The 21,155-nt window shown below is 38.9% G+C and overlaps 2 protein-coding genes across 6 annotated transcripts in view; one reads left to right on the top strand and one right to left on the bottom strand.

Moving 5' to 3' along the window:
- Positions 1-757: 757 nt before the first annotated feature.
- LOC102224557 (nuclear receptor subfamily 0 group B member 1-like) lies at positions 758-2,691 on the top strand. The gene is made up of 2 exons (XM_005798040.2): positions 758-1,949; positions 2,105-2,691. Exons 1-2 carry the CDS (start codon positions 1,292-1,294, stop codon positions 2,344-2,346), a joined length of 900 nt encoding a protein of 299 aa, XP_005798097.1. The 5' UTR covers positions 758-1,291; the 3' UTR covers positions 2,347-2,691.
- Positions 2,692-9,624: 6,933 nt separating this feature from the next.
- Positions 9,625-21,155, bottom strand: part of LOC102218350 (interleukin-1 receptor accessory protein-like 1-B) — a 204,946-nt gene continuing 193,415 nt past the window's right edge. For 3 of the 5 annotated variants that reach the window (XM_023336434.1, XM_023336436.1, XM_023336435.1), the window contains 3 exons: positions 17,626-17,796; positions 15,852-15,896; positions 9,625-11,913 (listed from right to left, as the gene is read on the bottom strand). In XM_023336434.1, the coding sequence (XP_023192202.1) occupies positions 11,192-11,913; positions 15,852-15,896; positions 17,626-17,796 (938 nt within the window). In that variant the 3' untranslated portion in view covers positions 9,625-11,191. The remainder of the gene's footprint in view (positions 11,914-15,851; positions 15,897-17,625; positions 17,797-21,155) is intronic. The other 2 variants (XM_023336437.1, XM_023336438.1) reach the window with 1 other exon arrangement.

The raw sequence follows: 21,155 nt of genomic DNA, 5'->3' as shown, positions 1-21,155 counted from the left end.
GATCAACTATTGAAAAGTTTTTTTTTCGGATGGAGTATTCTGTCTATACAAATAAACATAACCAATTTCGGTCAAATTAAATACATGTTTCAACTTATGGATAAACAACTGCAACTGTAATAAGATTGCAACTTTTACAGCAATGTACCTATAACTTTTGATCATGTCACACTGGAAGCGATTTGAAACTCAATTAATATCCCTTCTAAGTCAGATGATGCTTGCAATCATTTACAAAATGTCTAACAGGTAAAGCCTCTAAGATGCAACCCAACGAAGCATTAACCAAAAAAACATAACAGCAGCAGCAGTGTTTCTGTTTCTTGCAAACTTACAATCTTTTGTTGTCTTTCGTTGCACAATCATGGACACTGTTATTTACGCTTCAGGACATAAACACTGAAATGGCTTTAATGAGGGCATTACTTCCTCACCCTCTGGTTCTGAAAATGAACTCTAGACCTTATCCAATTGATTATATTATTATTTCCACTAGCTTAGCTGATTTTATGAACTTATTTCAATTTTATTTATTTAAAACACTACGATAGTCGGCACAAGTGATTGAAAATAAATGCTATATTTGTGAAGGAAAGCATATTTACTATGCACGTAAGCATAGCAGATACATAGTCACTCCAGATTAAAAATTAAAGTTAACAGATAACAGGAGGAATTAAAGATGAATGAAAGAAAATGAATATATGGACCCCCCCCCCCCCCCCCCCACACACACACACACATTATCTTTCTCAATCTTTCTTTCATCCTCAATTTAACTGAAAAATGTTCAAACAATGTTATCAAAGTTTGGTCTTTCAAAATGAAAGATAAGTTGTGACAGAAAGGCCGAAACTTTGAGGTCACATTTTGTGTTTCGTGAACTTTTCTTTCCTTGACCTTTGTTGAGCAGAGAGGTGCAATTAAATTTGTAAACAGTAATTAATTTATTTTTTTTCACAAAAAATCAAATGGTTTTTATTTTTGCTCCCCCCTCCCAGCCCTATTCCTGACTAGGCTGTATCTGTGAAAGCTGTAGAGAGAGAGAAAAAGAGAGAGAGAAAGAGAGAGAGGGGGGGGAGGTGGAGAGAGAGGAGGTGCATAAGCCGGTGGAGGTGGAAATATGCAGCAACTCTGAACAATCTCTCAAAGTGCGGGGACAGACGGGAGCTAATATAAACAGGCTGCCCTTCACTCGGGGCTATCAGGGGGTAAGGAATCAGTTACCTCTGTCACTGACCCCCGGCGCTTCAAAGAGGCAGCTCCGGCCCATGTAGAGCGGCCAGCGGTCATGGCCACGCTGGAGGGCTGTCGCTGTCGGAGTGCCAGCGCCCGAAACAACAGCAGCATTCTCTACAGCATTCTGAAGAGCGATAGCCTTGTGACCGCCGAGGAGCCACAACAACACCAACAGCAGCATTCCCAACATCAAACCCTGCAGCATCTACTCCTCAAGGGCTCCTCCTCCTCTTCCTCTTCCTCCTCCGGGCCGGGTTCGCTGCAGGAGCTCCGGCAGCAGGCATGCTCCTGCGGATCCACACGCCGCCGGGGCGTGCTGCGCTCCCCGCAGGTGACGTGCAAAGCCGCGTCGGCGGTGCTGGTGAAGACGCTGCGTTTTGTGAAAAACGTCCCCTGCTTCCGCGAGTTGCCGGAGGACGACCAGCTGATGCTGATTCGGAGCGGCTGGGCCCCGCTGCTGGTGCTGGGGCTTGCGCAGGATCGGGTGGACTTTGAGACGACGGAGACCGTGGAGCCCAGCATGCTGCAGCGCATCCTCACAGGTGTGCCGGACCGGCAGAGCGAGATCCTGGCCGGTCAGACCAGGGTGGCAGTCGGGGTGTCCGTGGTGGACATCGAGGCGATCAAAGCCTTCCTGAAGAAGTGCTGGAGCGTGGATATCAGCACGAAGGAGTACGCGTATCTCAAGGGAGCTGTGCTCTTTAATCCAGGTAAATCGGAGCTTTTAATCAGTTTGCATGGAATAAAATCTGCAAAAACGACTGTAATAGTATAAGAAAGCTGATTCGGTCGATCGAAACACTGATGAGATTAACCCGGAGTGGTCTGCGTTTGAAAACTAAACTTTTCTCTCTTCTTCTCTCAGATCTGGAAGGTCTGCGCTGCCTCCACTACATCCAGGCGCTGCGCCGGGAGGCGCACCAGGCTCTCAACGAGCACGTCCGGATGATCCACCGCGACGACTCGATGCGCTTTGCCAAGCTGCTCATCGCCCTGTCCATGCTGCGGGCCATCAGCCCGCTGGTGGTGGCACAGCTCTTCTTCAGACCCGTAATCGGGGCGGTGAACATCGAGGAGGTTCTCATGGAGATGTTCTACGGAAAGTAGGTCACAGAACAAGGATGAATCCAGACTAAAAAAAAAAAGAAAAAAAGAGATGCTCTGAACTTGTATTGTGTGGTTGGTGAAGCAGATATGGACTGGTAACAATGCATAACAACTGAAGGACTGTGATAACTGACCTGTGTCAAGTAAGAACACGTGTGTGTGTGTCTATGTGTGTGTGTGTGCATGTGAGAATGATAGCGACAGAGAATGTTGATGCGGAGAAATGTCATTACAAAGGAAACTTAAAGCAGCTGCTGGAATTAATAACTTATTTGTTTTTATATATAAAAAACTATTTTTCTAAAATAATAATAAAAAACATTACCACATTACCTTGTGTGTGTGACTTTCTGGTCTCTCAAGACTGACACTTTCAGCTGGAGAAAGTGTGCTTTCTTATGCAGGAGATAACATAAGATGATAGGTTTGTATGACATCACACTGAACAATCAGAGTCACAATGTTTCATGTCAGCTTCAGGTCACTGCAGAGACTGATGAAGACATGCCACTGTCCCATCAGCTGATCAGCTGGGCTGTGGACTACTAGAAAACATTTTCGGTGAAATGTCAAGTAAGTCCACCAGAGGGCAAAAGAGCACCACGTGCATTTCGGTTCCCATACGCACACCCTGATTGGTGAAAATGTTGAAGCACCAGCACTTGTGGAAATTTGTTTTTCTTTGGACAGATGAGTCTAGTCTTTAGTTATCCAGATTACAGAGCAAAGAAGATTTTCCTCATAAACTAAATAGAGCATTAGAAGAAGGGAACTTCATACCAACTTTGACTCATCGAGGAGATGGTTTGCAAATGTTTCATAAGACATCATCATGATTGCAGCCTCTACCATTAAGGCTACCATACATCAGAGGATACTTGAGAAACTGAAGTTGAAGGATAAGTGGACCCCTCCACAAAACAATGATCCAAAACATACAAGTAAGTCCACCATAGATTTGCTGAGAATTAAGAAAAAATGGAAAGTCCTGATTCCCCAGGCTTCAAAAACAAGATTGAGAAAATCAAGACATTTATACATGAAGATTTTTTTATTAAAGAACTGAATATTTAATGGGTGTCGTACATTTGTACGACTGTATGTTTTAGGGAGTATCTGTTTTGTTATTTGTGTCATGGTTTTTATTTAGATAGAGAAAACTAGGTATGGTATACCTTCAAAATCTTCTCAAAGGACAAGGATTTTTACAGTGTTCAACCTAAAAGAAAAAAAAAAGCAAATCTAATAAAAGTTATGATTTACTAAAATGAAGCATCAAATGTAAAAAGAAAATAAATATATACCAATCTTTCTGACTTTATCTGTTTTCTTACAGTAGAGTATTATTGCTTTGCCTCTCCCAGTGAATAAAGTGAGACATTAAATTTGTTTAAATAAAAATATTTTTTTTCATTTTAACACATAATAGTTCATTTGAGTTGTATTAATCTTAGAGTATTCCATTGAAGAAAGTGGAAAGAGAAGCACAGACTCTTCAGATCAGACGTTTGAGCAATTCTCGTCTCGCTCCTTCTGCTACAGCAACTAAATAAAGAGAAAGAAACGGGAAGTAGAGCAAAGAACAGACAGATGTCAGGCACCTTCTGCGGTCGACACAAAGATAAAGAAGATTTTTTTTAATATCTAGGCCAGAGAACGAACAAACCATAAAATAGCGTCGTCTCTCCAGGTTCACCTCAAGAGAGAAATCATTTCCATCGGTTTCAGCTCAATAGCAGCAATCAAGAACTTAGCAAGTGTTTGTTGGACTGCATGTATGCGTTTCGTCTTGCGGTGTATCTGTTTGTGTATATATATATGCACATACATATCTAAAAGTGTGCAATCTAAAGTGGTTTTATAATTAACCTATTTTGACACAAGTTAAAACTACTGTTGAATTTTTATAGGCAAGTATAATATCTAATGTATATGGACAGATCCATCAACATGACAGGGCCAGTTTTCATTTTCGAGTACTGGGGTAGAATTTTAATAAGTTCAGACTTTTTCCACATTTTGAACATAACATTGAGCTCTTATAATGTGAATAGCGTTAAATCTCTGTTCATTTCATATGTATGAATAACATCCTGGAGATTGTTTTGTTCTTTGCTCCTGACTGATATCTTTTTACAGTACGATCATTTTTGATCCTTTGCAACTTTTCTGGAAATTGAGGCAATGGCTCAAAGATGCAAATAATCAGACACAATGAAAATTTAATTGGAAAAGGTGACTGATCTTTGTTATTACTTAGATTCACGGTGTTTGATGGCAGATGAGAAATCAAGAAGAATTGAATTAAAAGTAGTTTGAACAAAGTCTTGGCTTAAAGGTTTTGCACACTTATGCAACAAGATTATTGCATCCTTATTTTACATTTTCCCCAGCAGATATTTGTTTGCTTGGTTGGATTGTGTTGTGTTTTTAGAGATGAAAAATGTGAAATTATCTGTCAATGTCATATTTTTTTGCATGGCAGCTAGTTTAGCAGGAGTATGTAAACTTAGGAAATCTACCATATACTTATCTCTGAACAATCATACATCTGAAGGCGTTTCAGGCAGAAACCTATTACAAGGGACATTTACTGATTTTTGTTTTGCTACAGAAACTTCCAGGTTTAACAAAATAGTTGTTTTAACAACATAAAAAATATAATCGCCTGCCATGGCTGCATTTTGTCTTTATGTTTCTGCTGCTCTCCAAACAGACGTTCGCGACTGCAGTCCAGTTTTCTAAGCATCCATCAGAACTGCAGGAGCTTTGTCCTTGTGTGTGTGTGTGTGTGTGTTTTATTCCTTCTCACAGAGGCGTGCGCTCAATCAAAACTGAATGCAACCTTCAAAGGAAGGAAGGTGATGTCAGTGATAAACTGGGATTTAAGTTCTGTTTGAAGTTCATGCGAATAACTCTCACGTACCTCCTGGTGGTCTTACAAGGCATTGCAGATTAACAGAGATGGAGAGGGAAAAAAAATCAAGAGATTCATAAACTGGCAACACACTACACACAGTCAGACACACACAGACATTTGCACATATGCCGCCGTCTGCTTTGCTTTGATTATGTTCTTGTTCATATCTATCTTCTTTGCATGTTCGTTCTCAATGGGTCCTATTTTATCAGCAATTAACTCCTTAATTGCTCTAGGTAATAAAGAGTCTATTAATCCTGTGACGGCTAATAAAGCTCCAGATGTCTGGCAGGAAGCGGCGAACTGGCAACAGCCACCACCCTGTCTTGCTCTTGACAATATTTGCATGTGTGCAGACCTTCTATATCTATAAAAATGGTTAATTCTAGATTTTTAGCACGACAGATTTGTTTGTGCATTTCCACTGCTCAGTCTTGCTTTAACTGACAAACTCTGCCTTCAACCCAGTTTCCTTCTCTGTGTATTTTACCCTGTTTTCCGTTTTCCTCTTTTTTTTCCCTCTGACCCAGTTATTTTTTCTTTCTGTTTTCTCCTGGGGTTGCCAGATATCAGTGAATCTGTTCTCAGCTCCTTTTTGAGCTTTCAAATACAAACGCTTGTAGTTAGTGTTTACTCCCAGGAGATGGCAGTGTTTGGCAGCACTTACTCATCAGCTGTTAGCCAACGCCATAATGTTTCGAATTAGACCTTAAAGACAAAATCTCTCTTCCATCAGCACATTTCCTCTTTGTGTTTGGACACTAAAGCTGCGGTGAGAGGGTAATGGATATTTAAAGGTACCAACACACAACAGGAAATAAACAAAACCTTCACCCCGTTTCCAACCTTTTTGGGATTTTGTCATCGTTATGTGATAATTTCAAAACCTCCCAAGGTTCAGTCATTAATACTTGACATATAAATATAAAAATGATCAAAGGGAAAGTGCTGTTTATTTTTCAAGCTTGCTATTTGAGTCAGTGTTTATGCCAAACACAATGCCCACCCAAAGCAAAATTTGTGATAGTAATGTCTCCAGTTTTGAGGTCATAAGGTGATTTATTTGATGATTTGTCCAGTGAAGAGAAATCTATGATAATGTTGTGTAGAAGAGAGTACATTGGCAACTTAAATAACCAGCACCCTACCCAGAGATTTAAAAGTGCTCTATGGCAAGTCCAATCTCTTTCTGTATCTCCACAGTGACAAAAAACAGCTTTGAAAATAAAAAATATTGGCAGTATTCTGGTAGATACAGTAAGATCTGCTTCATTTTGGTCGTGCATCTCAAACCGTGTGATTGCAAGTTGTTTTCTAACATCCAAAAGTATGTTCTACAATAATAGGAAATCATGCTCTGCTTTTGTAGACAACAAAATCACCGATATTTAGTCATTGTGTTTTAGAGGGGTAATTTCTTTTTGTTTAAACTAGTGACATGTACAGTAATATAAAAGTACTTTCAGACAAAGACAGATTGTGGTTTATTTTTGTTTAGAAAATGTTTCAGAAATGTAAAATTTTCTGCCTCTAATATATAATGACTCTTGTCTTTTAACAGATGACAAAATGCAAACTTTTGGGATTGGGACTGCAGTTGGTGTGCTTTGTATTTTAACAATCTATTGTAATTTAAAATAAGACTGTAGTAATGATGTTTCTTTCCTCATTTTGAGTCTTTTGTGGTCATTTGGAAACTTTCCTGCTGCACTTTTTGCTTCTCTTTGGTCATTTAACACAGCCTTTTGTAATTGTTAATGTTTGCCCTTGTCTGAAATGTATTAGTGCTTTCATTCTTAAACACTGAAATTTAATTTTGTCCTTGTCTGGGTAAATGGACTGCATTTACATACCATTTTTCTAATTTTTCCAACCACTCAAATAGCTTTTACACTGAGTTACAATCACCCATTCACACACTCAAGCACAAAAACATCCATACACTGATGCACAGAATAAGCATGCAGCCTATGGTTCGATGTATTGCGCAAGGACAATATGCATCCAAGGTAAGAGGGAATTCAACTCACCCTCCTGATTGCCATTTATGTACTTTTGAGACACAGATGCCTGTTTTTTGGAACAGTTTGGATTTGCACGACTGTTTCCTGGATATATTCATGGCACAGTTTTGTTACAGTCAGTCATACCTACTTTTCATAATCTAATATCTCCTTAGGAACATAGTGCTCATTTGTTGTTTTCGGTACTGTATTTCTGCTGCAATTTTTTGTTGTCATCATTAATCATCCTCTTATGTCATATATAGTTTTCCATCTCATTTCTTTCCTTTTACAGCAATATAATTTCTACTTCTGATGTCAAAATAGCCTTTGAAGTTTTATCCGTTTTTGCTCTGACTGGTAGGTCTGTAAATGTGCTATTTACAGCAACATATTTTAGATCTCCTGACATTATTTACAGGTCTTTTATATGAAAGGGATTTTGTCTTGTCAGGGAACAAATAGCACAAATAGGAAAAAAATACGATTCAAACCCGTCAGAAAAGCAGGTCAGGCATTGCAGTGGCCTTGACCCAAACTGCTTTAGAGCAGATCAAAAACTAGTTCAGAGAGATACAATTAAATTATGTTTTATGAGGGATTTCCAGATCAGGATTTACTTTTTTTAAATCGATAAAAATTCAAGTCACGGCTCCGTTACAACTCCACAAAGGTGCAGTAAAATAATCCACTAGATTTCATCAGCATTACATGGTTCAGATTAAAATTGTGTTCTTGTCTCACTTAAACCACTCACTGCTGAAGTATAGGATGCTTTAGTATCTCCAATTTGTCTCGATAGTGAAAGATATTTTGTCCCAAAAGGAGTTTTTGCAGGACACTCTTAATACGTTGCGTCAACAGAGTTAAGAAAAGCTATTACAATGTTCTATAAACATTGTCACAAACATGTGATAAAGCCACATGTCTGTAGTTTTATCATTTGCTTCTAAATACATCTGACTCCATTAAGCTCCTGCCTTTCCTCTGGTGACAGCCGTTTTCAGTTAGCTTAATGCAAAGCTAATGCTTTTACTCTGTTTTTATCCAATGTTGATAATTTGCCTTGTAAAATTATTTTGTTTGGTTTCAGGGAATTGTGTGAAAATAACATTGAACATTTTTTTAAGACTTTTGTTGACATTTTCTTGGAGCTACGGTAATGTTAGCATGTTGTGACGATTCTGTAATAATTTAGCTTGTAGCATGTCTTAGTGCAGTTACAATTAATAGTGTAAAAACTAGTGTTTTTCTGCTCCATAAATGTTTCTTAAAGAATTTACTTTATGTGACTGGTGTTTTGGCTGCTCTTTGAACATCTCTCCTTCCTCCACAGCAGAGAACATGTCACATAACACACAAAGACAGGGAGCAACAGCAAATACAGTCTCTCACAATAAAGTATTTTATTTATAATTACTCAAGAATAACTAAATATCAGATGGTTCTGGTCATTATATCCCTGATTTTAAAACATCTCATCATAGCTTAGAAAAGTATCAGCATAGAGACTATAACGGATAGTGAACTATTTAAAATGAATTGCTCAAATAATTTATATTTGTAGAGTATTTATTGTAAATTATTCAAAGTGAATTTTTTGTCGCAGATTGTTTATGGGTGTTTGTCTGTTTTGATTAGCATTTTTGTTTTAATAGTATTTACACTTTGTAATGTTTTGGGTTTTTGTATGTACCTCACGGGCTGCCGTAGGTAATGAGGGCAGGCCCTATATAGGCTGGTAGAATCATTGTGTCAATCAATGACTTGAACTGTCAAGTTGATTGGCATAAAGAAATCAACACTTAGTGTTCCCCAGTGAAAGCAGCGAGGTACGTTTTGTTTTGTTGTTTGTGTAAGTTTATGTTTGTATTCTAATATTTGTATATGTTTTAGTTTTCACGGTGACTGAGGTGATTGAGGTGCTCATGGTGGATCTGAATCAAAGAAAAATAAAAAACCCGCTAAATTCACCAGTCGAGACTGGCTGATTAATTCAAGTGCTGGGGAGCTGCTACAGAGACCATTTTGTTTTTCTATAAGTTGCAGTTTTGAAAAAAAAGCCTTTGTTGTTCTTGCCTCACATGTATAAACCTTATGTTTTGTTTGTATATTGAGTTGTATGTGTTAATCACCAAACGATCAGTTGAAGGCACAGACGTGAAATGATAAATCCATGTGGTACATTTTCCTGCAGCCTCACTGATTTAAATGCAGTTACGCTCACAGCAAGTAAATGCAAGTTATAGGAAAAACATTTACTCTGTCTGTAAGGTTTGAAAATGGGGTATTATAGGTGTTATGAATTATTGGCAACAATTAGCTAAAGCTGAACACAAAAGGAAACCATTCAAAGGAAATCAATGCTTTTAATGTGCAGTGAGAAAGTAAGGGCAACTGATAATGATTGTGTTTCTATAAAGATAGACATTTCTTTCCAAGTGAAAATTGTGTTTATATATTTATATAAATATCTATATTATATATAGAATACATATCTATTTGCTATGCATACTTAAAAATCACACCTTCAAATATATTTAAAAAGTCTTTCAAAACACACCTGGTTTCTTTTCTCTCATTAAATCGTGAACTATCTCTATGAACCAAATAAACCTGAATTTTCAAGATGGCAATAAAATGATGCATCAAAAACGAAAACATTTGGAAATGTATTTTTCCGTTTCTTTAGAACCTGAAGTAGTAGAGGGTGTATCCGTCAGGTGGGATTCAAAAACCGGCCTCGTCTCTCAGCGAATCAGAAACCACTTTCACAAGAGTACAAAACCAACAGAACGCAGAGACATCGATCCCCTTTCTATATGAAAGATGAAATGCAAATAAGTATGACCTCTCAAGCAAACTCTTTTCTGTTATAAAAATAGAATTTTTTTTTTTTTAAATAATCTACAGATTTTCTTTTTAAGGTGAGGCATATCTCTATCAGTCTAAAACAGCCAGGCTGTTTGTTTCGATAGAAAAAAACAAAAAAAAAAAACAAAATAAAAACAAAAAACGAAGCATCAGAAAGAGATCTGCCAGTCTGTCGGTCTGATTGGAGGGGACCGGTGCTTCTCTCCAACCACTTCTCTCATCTGTGCCCCACGCGGCCGGATGTTTTTAGCCAGCTCTTCAGTCTTTTTGCATATTCTATGATTTTTTTTTTCCCAAAGGAGTTCTGTTTTAAAATAGATACACCTTGTACAGGCAAACGAAAACGGGTTTCAGCACTTCACATCTCCTGAAGATGTCCAGGTCTTCCAAAAAGTATTTTTTTCTTTCATAAAAAAAGTTTGCTTAAACTACAGAATGATTTAAAACAAACAAACAAGATAAAACAAATAGAAAGAACACAACAGCGCAAGTACATGACATACTGGCTTTCCAATCAAGCGTGTTAAAAGTAAGATAAAAAAAAAACTGAAAAGAATAAAAAATATACAACTTTGTGTAACATTTTTAAAGCAAAGTCCTACAGTAGAGAAGGCAACAGACATGGTTGAATTAAACAGACTAAATAACAAAACAGGAAAACACCGATGCTACTAATAAAATGCAAATATATGTACAGACCCTGTTTTCCTTTTGTTTGTATGTATGCACATTTCTTTTTGTGAAGATGTTGGAATTGTGTTTGTCTTCCTTAAAGCGGAGTTCCTGCACTTTATTTGTCCATTTAGAAAAAAAGAAAAGTTTTATTTTAAATGTTTTCTTCATTTCCACATAGAAAATAAAATCGCTCATTAGAAGAGACTGGTCCTCTTCAAAGACAGGGGAAACCGTCCCCACACCTGTGTTTTCCATCAGTGGTGATGCCTGGACCTGAACAGATCCATTTCCAGATCCAACTTCTCCTTTTGGTTCTCGTCATCTCCGACCCTGACCTTGGTCTTCCCGAAGCCGATGTCGAGACCGCTCATCACTACCAGATGACACTGGAGATGCTGGTTTCTCTTGGCAGCAGCGGGAGCATGGCGTTGTTGGCGTGAGCCTCTTCCAGGCTGTGCTCTCGGCTCTTCCCCGGAGGCCTTTGCCCATTCAGCAGTGTTAACGGGATGTTGCAGTAGGTGTGCTGGTTCCCCAGAGTCGAGAGAGCTGGTAGGGTACCCCCCGGGGGTATGTCATACTCGTAGGTGCGGTAGTAGTGTTTCTGCCTCATGGTGGTGTGGTAGGTGTTGTGGAACGAGGAGCGCAGCTCTGGATGGGCGGTGGCCATGGCCGTGGAAGTGGCCGCCGCCATGGAGATGGCTGAGACGGTCTGCAGCTCCCCGAAGGGACCCTGCTCACTGACGTCCAGCGCCGGCTCGTGCGTGAGCATGGGCTCTGTGCGCCTGAAGGGCATCTCGTACTGCAGCTGCTTCCAGAACTTTGAGTTGAGCTTGTTGCTTTTGGGGCCCCGCCACTTGATGACGGTGAGGGTTTTGATGGTGTGTTTGAGGGCCTCCACTTCCTGGTAGTTCATGATGCCGCGCAGCTCGGCGCACTCGATCAGGATGACTTTGATCTCGCCACTCACCAGCATGTTGCGCAGTCGGGTCTCTAGCTCGAAGATGCTCCAACCTCGCCGCACCACGTAGTTGGGTGTCATAACTATAATGAGGCGCTTGCTCTGGTCTACGCAACGCGCAACGTCCTCTATGTACGCTGCATGAAACAAGAGGGAAAGGCAAATGAGAACAGAAATTTCAAAGAAAGAAAAGATGCTTTAAGAGTTCATTCTTTCCAATCTAGAGTCCAGAACCACAGAACTTAGTGGTGGGTGAACATACACAAAGACAAGACGATGACAGCTGACCTTTTTTTGCCTGTTCAGTCTAATTTAATTTTTACTCAAAACTGTCATTAAGACATGAAAATAACTGGACTATTAGACTGAAACAAACACACATGAATCTACAAAACATTTTTTCAAAAAGATTTTCTGCATCTATTAAACTACTTATGGTGCATAAGTTAAGTTTTTATCTCATCCACAAAGGCTTAAACAGACTGGCTCAAATATATAAAAACACCTCCACTTATATTTGGTTAATGAAACTTTTCAAATTTAACCCTGATCACTCACTTTTTGAAACTATTAATGAGCATATAGCACAATTGTGGTTGAACTTTTGATCAATCTTCTTGATAGAACTGGTAGTTTATATTACCTGGTTGGTTTTCTGGCACAGACTGAGTTTTTAGGCATATAAAGCCCATAGCATTTAATTCAGGATGAGGCATGGGCTTTGGACACATTATTTGAAAACCCTAATGTAAGCCTGCTTTATCAAAGAAATCAGAAACAGAGACTGGAAAAGCAGATGGCATCAGGAAGAAGAGCAACTACATCCACACACAAACCAACAGGTAAGATGGTTCAGACTTGGGCACGACTGGACGCAGGACAATCATCCAAAACATCCATCAACACTGGTTTTGAAATGAATAAAGTAGTTTGGATGGCTCAGACTGCAAACCATTTGAAAATGAGCAGAACACAATTAAAAATCAGGCCTGTGCCCAAGAACAGCACATAAAACAATCATTGAGATTCATATCAGAGCTTTTAAAGGTAACAAAAATATGCAGTTAATGTGCCACTAGATGCTTCAAAAGTCTAAGGATTTTTGGATATTTATTGATATGGGTTCGTGTGTATATTTGAGCGTGTCTGTATAACGTTGACCCTGTGTGGACAAGAAGAAAAGAAAATCTAAAATAATCAAAAGTTTGCACTTCATACTGTCGCTAAATGTAAATTAACTCCACCCTGAAAATCTGTTTCAGTTGAAACCGAAATGAGTGTATGTAAACGTGAATAAGGGGAAGAATCCATCCCTTTCTATCAGAACTTGGTTAAAGACTCTAAGAAGCAGTAGATGCTTTCAGTCTTTAAGGAATGATCTCTCAAAATTAAGACATTTTCTCTCAAAGTTTATTTTAGTTTTCTTGGCAGAAATGTTTAGACTCAGGCACATTAGATGCAGAGAGTAAGCACATGAAAACTTCAGGTCTGACAAGAAATACCTGTAATATTTATAGATTTAGATTTCAACTAGGTCTGTGCAGGACTTCAGTTGAGTTTTAGTGAAGGTTGTTCCACTTTCCTGTGTAACTTCTGACTCCTCTCTCAGATGTCGCTGCTGAAAAATATCCCAACACCTCCAACATGCTTGTCAGCAGGGATGGTGTCAAATATTTCATTCACAACTCATTAAAAACTGACAGATTATTTCCTTTCTCTTTTTTGTAAATGTTTTCCGTTTAGGTTTTCTAATTAGCTGATCACATGCTTCGCTGAGAACTGCACAAAAGTTCTGCAGTAAAGCTTGTTCTTTCACTACACTTCTCCTTCATTTCTCTTTTCCAAAGTTTGGCTCGTTGGTTAATGGCCTGAACGAGGCCCATCACCCCTGTCTGCTCACTTTGACTGGTCAGACAAATGTAGAAGAGCCCTTGGCCGTTTCTAAAGGTCTTTTATGTTACCAAGAGTGAAGCTTTCGGGCATTTTAAATGATGTTATCCTTCTTAAAGATTTTGTCTTGGACATAATTCCGTCTTCCGAGTCTAATGGAACTTCTCTCCGTCTAATGGCTTAGTTTTCACTCTCAGAATCTCATTTAGCTGCAAGAGTTTGTTTTAAAAACTTAACTTCCATCTAGTTATGTGTGCTATACTCAGCTTGGCTTATGTGAGCTTTAATTGAGCTGTAGAAGACGTGAGATGCAGAAGGTTCAGAGCTGAATACTGATGCAAATGAGATAATTTATGTCTTTTATTTGAAACAAATTGAGGATGGACTGATTTTTGGATTTTGATTTGTAACAAGTGCATCTCCATTAATCAGAATATAAACAAAAGTTAATTTTTTTCAGTAATTCAATTCATCAAGTAAAACTCATATAGTACTATTTATTAGTGTTCTGTCTTAAATGTGGTTTTTAATGTAGTTTTATTTAATGATTGCATTTCACAGCTAATAAAACTTAAAATTCAGTTTCTGCCCACGTGCCTGTAAGAGCAGCTCCTCTCTCACCTTCCTCTCGACAGTATTTGACAGATTCTTCACTCGGTTCAGGTCAGGAAAATTTGTCGGCCAATCAAGCACAGAGCTATGGTAATAAAACCAAGTATTGGTACTTTTGGCAGTGTGGGCAGGTGCCAAGTCCTGCTGGAAAATAAAATCACCTTCTCCCATAAAGCTTGTCAGCAGAGGGAAGGCACAAGGTGCTCTAAAATTGCCTAACAGATGGCTGCTCTGACAAAGGACATAGTTCCACAAATCACCAGCAGCTGTGGACCTATAAGCAACTTGGGTTCTGATCCTCTCCACTCTTCCTCCAGACCCTGGGGTCTTGATTTACAAATGACATGCAACAGCCCAGTTCTTTTTCTATTTAGTTCAGGTAAAATGACTCTGCTGTTCTGGTTCAGGAGCGCCTCTCCACGAGGAATGCTGTAGCGTCCGCGATACATCTGTGTGCTTTCTTTCTTAAAGCTCTGAGTCCAGCTGCAGATCACATACATGTGATTCTCCCCTAAAGCCTTGCTTTGCTTCATAATCCACTGAAAGCTGGAGTTTTCCCTGTTGTTTGTGCACGCTTTTTTCCCCCAATCAACTTTCCTGTTTAAAAATCGAGCTTGTTCAGCAATTTTTGGCTTTGCCTCCTTGTGAAGGGTGTCAGTGACCATCTGCTGGAAAACTTAACATGTTAACACGGTCGTCACATGGCTGTTTTAAAATCAGCCTTTGTTTTGATTTCATATACTATTCTGCTCTTTTGAAAAAATTAATTTTGGGTTTTCCTCAGTTATATCACTCTATGTCGTAAATCTATATAACATATGAGTTTCCTTTTTTAACTGAGTTACTGAAATAAATGAACCTTTCCGTAGCAAGTACCATCAGTTGACTCGAAAAGGACAAAACACATGAAACCATTACTGACCATGGCTATAGAGCACAGGTGTCAAACTCCAGTCCTTAAGGGCCGCTGTCCTGCAGTTTTTAGATGTGCCACAGGTACAAAACACTGGAATGAAATGGTTTAATTACCTCCTCCAGTTCTCCAGAGCCTTGCTAATGACCTAATTATTCTATTCAGGTGTGGTGCAGCAGAGGCACATCTAAAGGTTGCAGGACACCGGCCCTTGAGGACTGGAGTTTGACACCCCTGCTATAGAGTATATGGAGCAGGGGTGGGCACTCCTGGTCCTCGAGGGCCGGTGTCCTGCAACTTTTAGATGCATCTCTACTTCAACACACCTGAGTCAAATAATGAGGTCGTTAACAGGACTCTGGAGAACTTGACTGCACTTAGGAGGAGATTCAGCTGTTGGATTCAGGTGTGTTGGACCAGGGAGACATCTAAGAGTTGCAGGACACCGGCCCTTGAGGACTGGAGTTTGACACCCCTGCTATAGAGTATATGGAGAATACATATTTTACTGACTCAATATAGAATATTATATTATGTATTACATGAGCCTTTTCAGGTGTGTTATATTTAGCATTAATGTCTAACATTGCGTTGCAGCATCCAAAGGTGCAGGTAAATGAAAACAGCTAAATGCAAGAGGAAAAGATTGAGGGTGAGTACCTCCAAAAAGTCGTGTGTCATCCTGGTAATGCTCATTGGTGAGACCTAAACATAGACATTTTAACATTCAGGTCACAGGCAGTACACAATGCAGACACAGACACACAACACTGCTAAACACCGCTGTAAAGGTAAGCAGCGCTTCCTCACGCTCATCTTTCTACTTCACATATAATTAATCACATAGCATGTTTCCCCTGATTGGACATTCATCTGCAGTGATTCTGCTTGGCACTGATACTGGCGGCAATTTCTTTTGATTAAAGGATAGAGGCGGCTCGGTCGGCGTGGCTCAGAGCCTTCCCACATTTCCCACTGATGTTTAATTCTTTCTGGACCAAGTAGGACGTGTTTGCGTTTCATCTGTTCCACATGATGCCTACAGTACAAACACGCAGCATCGCTACAAAGTGGAGCACACTGTGTACCACTGGCACAAACGGACTGCTAAGCAGGCACGAGTTAGCGCGCATGAGAATATGTTCACACAGAATTTTCATGGATTTACTGCTGCATGGATGGAAACCAAAGGGGACGATGAATTTGCTCAATATGTCAGCATCCAGTGCTCACTGCATACTGTATTCCCCCTTCAGTAGTAGCCAGTTAGGGAAGAGCCAAGGAGGAGAGCTGTGATCTTCTGCTTCAGTCCAAAGAGATTTGATACGATGCAAGAAAAAAGATTCTTGCGGACAGTTTCGAACTGAATATTTTGGATATTTGAAATAATACTCTACAATTAACTGAGGTTAGCCATAATCTTCTGACCACTGAACAGCTAAAACTGATTATTTTATTGCAGAAGCATCTGGCTGTGGGCAGGATAAGCATGGAAGCAAAAAAAAAAAAAAAAATAGATTTTTGACCTGTAAGTAGAAGTGTTAGAAGAGTGTATATTGGAAACTTCATCAACACTGTTTAGGAAAAAATATGAGATGTAGTCTGCAGTGGTAAAGATTTACTTAAAAAGGAACAACAAAGGAAAATCTATCAAGTAGTGAAAAGGTCACAACTGATCAAAGTTGACAGTGTAGGCTTAAAGACTTAACAGGACCTGAATTAATAAATATTAACCTGCTAGCCAAACGTTGCAACTCCATTTAATTCACAACGAGAGTCGGAATGATTTTTTTTCTTTAACTCAGATATTATGTGTGTTATTAGGAGAAAACCTGCCCATGTTGATGGATATTTATGGATATTTGCGCAACCTACAGACTGAGCAGAGAGCATCTGATTCTTAAAGACCAGTGGTTTTTGTGACCCAGAGTAAACTATTATTGTCTACTTGAAGCTAATATGAATTGAAATGTCAGGAGAAGGAAATGAAGAATGAAAGACCAGCCAAGAATAAAAAAAGTCAGTCCTCCAGTCCACATCCACCAATCCAAATGTGCTGGATTGGTGGATTCCACATTGGATCCACCACATTTGCACAATATGGGTCTTCTTAGCAGAATATTGTCATATATCTGCACATTTTTAGAGGTTCTGCTCAAATGGAAATGGTAGCTTTAAATGTTGAGTGGTCATAATGTTATGGCTAAGTGGTGCAATTGTGAGAGCTTAGTTTAAATTTGTCTTGGCAGCACACAACATGGGACAGTGAAGAACACTGAAGACAAGCACAAACCAACAAGTATAGACCAAGACAAAGCGCAAAGCAATGTGCTAAACAACAACATCATTTGCAAAAGCAAATGCTCTGCACACGCTATTGCAAGCTTTCACCCCACTGTCAACATGTGAGCACACACACAGTCAGAGCGCTTACTGCCTGTTGGAATGAGGTCTCGATCAGGGATGAAGAGCTTGTAGCCGTAATGTTTTTCCAGCACATCGGGTAGTATTTCCAAGGCGAAGCGCTCCTCCTCCCTGGTCTCCTGACTCCACTGGTCAGGGTCCACTTTGGTGTATGAAAGATATGCATCATAGTCTTTGTTCTCTGAAAAAGAGAGAGAAACAGACCAGCGATTTGTGAAAAATGTGGAGTAGACAGCTGACGGTTGGAGTCATTTAAGACATTCACAAACATTCAGTGGAAACGTGCAGACATTTGGAGGGAATGTATTTATTAAAAAATGTATGACCTTTAGAACAGTTTAAATTATCAACATTTTCTTTCTCAGTGTTTGAGTGCTTCGGCTCATTTCATTGAAGTCTCACATTAAAATGGGCCAAACCTGCAGAGCTTATATTTCTACAGAGCGAAATAAAAGATCTTCTTGATTTTGACTCACAAATATGGAGGTATTGTCTTTTTTCCTGCATCTATCAGAAACTATGAAAAGAAATAAATTATGCCAGGAATAAAATTGGAACAGGTCACTTACAAAGTCCTCATCTAAGCAGCTGGTATTTGCATCCTATTTGGTATGAATATGTTCTTATGCTAATTCTTAGAAAAGATGTTGTTGTTAAACTGACAATGTAAAACTTTCATATGGAAATACTAATGACCTGTAACTTGGTGCAAACTTTCAAATCAAAGCCAACTTTTCAATCAAATTCCTAATATTTAACTAATCAGGCTGTAGAAAAGCTGCAAAAATGGCCTTTTTCTTGTATTTACTTCAATGTTTAATCAGTGTCGCAAATCTTTAGAGGATATAATCATCTGACTCATCTCATTTTATCTTAATCACCACTTTCCATCAAACATCAGCCGTCTTCTTTTCTCTCACCATCCATAAAACGCCACTGTAGTTTTTCCCTTCTCCTTCCAGAATAGACTCTCCTTTCCCCACTTTTCTGACTTGCCGTCCAGTCTGTCAGTTTTGAGATGTCACCCTTGTATATTAATTTTGTCTCTAAATTGTACATCATAGCAGATCCAATACCAAGTTGTAAACCCTTCATTTCACTTGCAGATATTATTCCATCACAAGCAGCCCACACACTCATCTCTTTTACGCCTCTCGTGTCTGTTGCTTTGGAGGATTGAACCCGAGTATTTAATCCCTACATCTTGCAGCTTCTTTCCACCTTTCTTGCCCAGAATATTATAATCTTCCATCCTTCTGCAGACTTTAATTCCTCTTCACTTCAGTGCACACCTCCATCTCTTAAGCCTCCCCTGCACCTGTTTCCAGCTCTTACTGTGAATCGTAATGTTGTCTGCAACATTAATACTTTCAAAGATATGTGAAAAGTGGAGCGGAGGTTGCTGTATGTATGCACAAAATGTGTTTTTTTTTTGATGATGATGTGAATCTTGGTGTCGAATTTGATGGTAAAGAAGTTTTTGTTTGCTGTATTATACTTGGAAAATTTTAGTTGGTAAAATAATTGTAATGACATTAGATGGAGCATTGACCTTATTTTGCATACATTTTTGCGTAAGCGTAGAAATAATGTATCAACAAATTCTGAGCTATTTAATTTTTTATTTGCAATAGCAAATTGAAAGTAACATCTTCTTAATCGGTTTCATTGCCAGGAGGAGTTAGACAAAATATGCTAAATTATTTTTTTATCCACCTGCATCTGATCAAAAAAACTCATAACACTTATGAATACAAACATAGCATTTTTCAAGATATATTACTAAGTTTCTGCTGTTGTTGTCACCATATAAAATGATGTCTTGACAACACTGTGTCTACATTGGCATTTAATTTAACTTTAACCAAATCAGAGCGCATATAACTGAATTTTCTTGCATGATTAGATGAAGTTGATTCTATATGTCTGTATATAATTTAGAGCTGTTTCTCTTATAAAGCGTCTTATTTGCTGTGAATTAGTGCTGGGTAAAATACCTAGACTGGCAAATCTGAATTTGATTAGCTCCATATTGAAGAGAAAATCACTAAAACGATGTTTATCAAATTATAAAATCTGTGAAAACACACAAAGGGGGATTTCAATTTTATTTTTCACTATTTTAGGTGGGACTCTGCTTTAAAGCTGTGGTCAAAATGTCAGTAAACAACTTTATTTTATTTAACCAGGAATATTCCATTGAGATACAATATCTCTTCCAGCAACGTGTCCTCTCAGGATGAGCTGCAAACATTTCATTTTCTAAATAAAAGTTATTCATTTAATCACAACGGATTTGCTGGTTTGTGATCCTAATTTTAACTATCAAGAGTCGGCCTGAAGCGTGCGAGGTTAAAACTTTCTGATTGTACAGTCAAGTCTCCTCACACTGGACTAAGTCTGTTTCTGTAAGTGGATTTTGAACTGGAGCAACACTTCTCCAAAATAACACCTAACTATTTTCTGCTCAGCAGTTTTATTTGGAACAGAAGGGCTCGTCGTAAACAACGGAGTACAAACACTGATTCCCAGTGGCGTCACATCCATTAGGCCATGAAGTGCGCTTCGGAAAAAAAAAAAAGAAAAGGAAAAAAAAATGGGTTAGATATAAACACGACCAAATCAAGACTCAAGCAATGCACTGCTACACACCTCAAAATGATTTCTCAGAAGACAGTGAGAAGAACTGAAAAGGCAGAAAATAGAATAAAAGAAGCACAGTGGTGGTGACATGTTCAGTGAGTGCTAGTCATTATTCTCTGTAGAACGTGAATGTGGGACAGCCAAAAAAGAGAAGAGGGGCTTTTTCAAAAACTCTTTGGAGAAGCAGGCGCAGCTTTGAGACTCCCTGGAAAGGGCCAGACCCGCGCTCAATTGGATCCGAACATCAAACCCTGCCTTCAAATTAGCAACAGACGTCTCAAATTAACCACCGAGGAAAGCTGGAGGAATCAAAACCGCTTGTATCAGCTGTGCCTGACAGTGTGACTTAATCATGTAGAAGTTTGAGTCAACAAAACTGCGTGTAATAGATAATTCATGTATGTGGAGGGGAAAGAAAAACTGTGAGTTTCTTGTTTCCAGAATTTTTAAGGACACACAGAGAGATACTGGGACATAAACAGACAACTCTTTAGCTGAAGGAAAAGTTAACTATGTTGTGCAAAGAAAACAAGCTGCTGCTCCACAATTTCAGGCTAGTTTTGGCTCCTATTTGTCACTCAGGGAGGTTGTTTCTAGCCTGTCCAGTCCCCATGTGCTGCTACATGGCCTTCGTTGGTGCAGCACGAGCATCCTTCCCTGACATATTGAGACTGATCTATTTTTAAATGGGCAACAAATTGAAAATCCTTCCCGTCTTCCCCCAATGGAGCCATGGTAGCAGTAGTCCCTGGCCACTTAGGAAAAAGTAGAGGAAGGATTTTAAATCTGCTGTGGAGTTGGTTCAGGTCAAACACAACTGTATATATATATATATATATATATATATATATATATATATATATATATATATATATATATATATGTAGGGAAATCTTG

This window comes from Xiphophorus maculatus, chromosome 7, assembly GCF_002775205.1.
Source record: "Xiphophorus maculatus strain JP 163 A chromosome 7, X_maculatus-5.0-male, whole genome shotgun sequence".
NCBI classification, from domain to species: Eukaryota; Metazoa; Chordata; class Actinopteri; order Cyprinodontiformes; family Poeciliidae; genus Xiphophorus; species Xiphophorus maculatus.
This window is presented reverse-complemented; position numbering and strand designations above follow the sequence as displayed.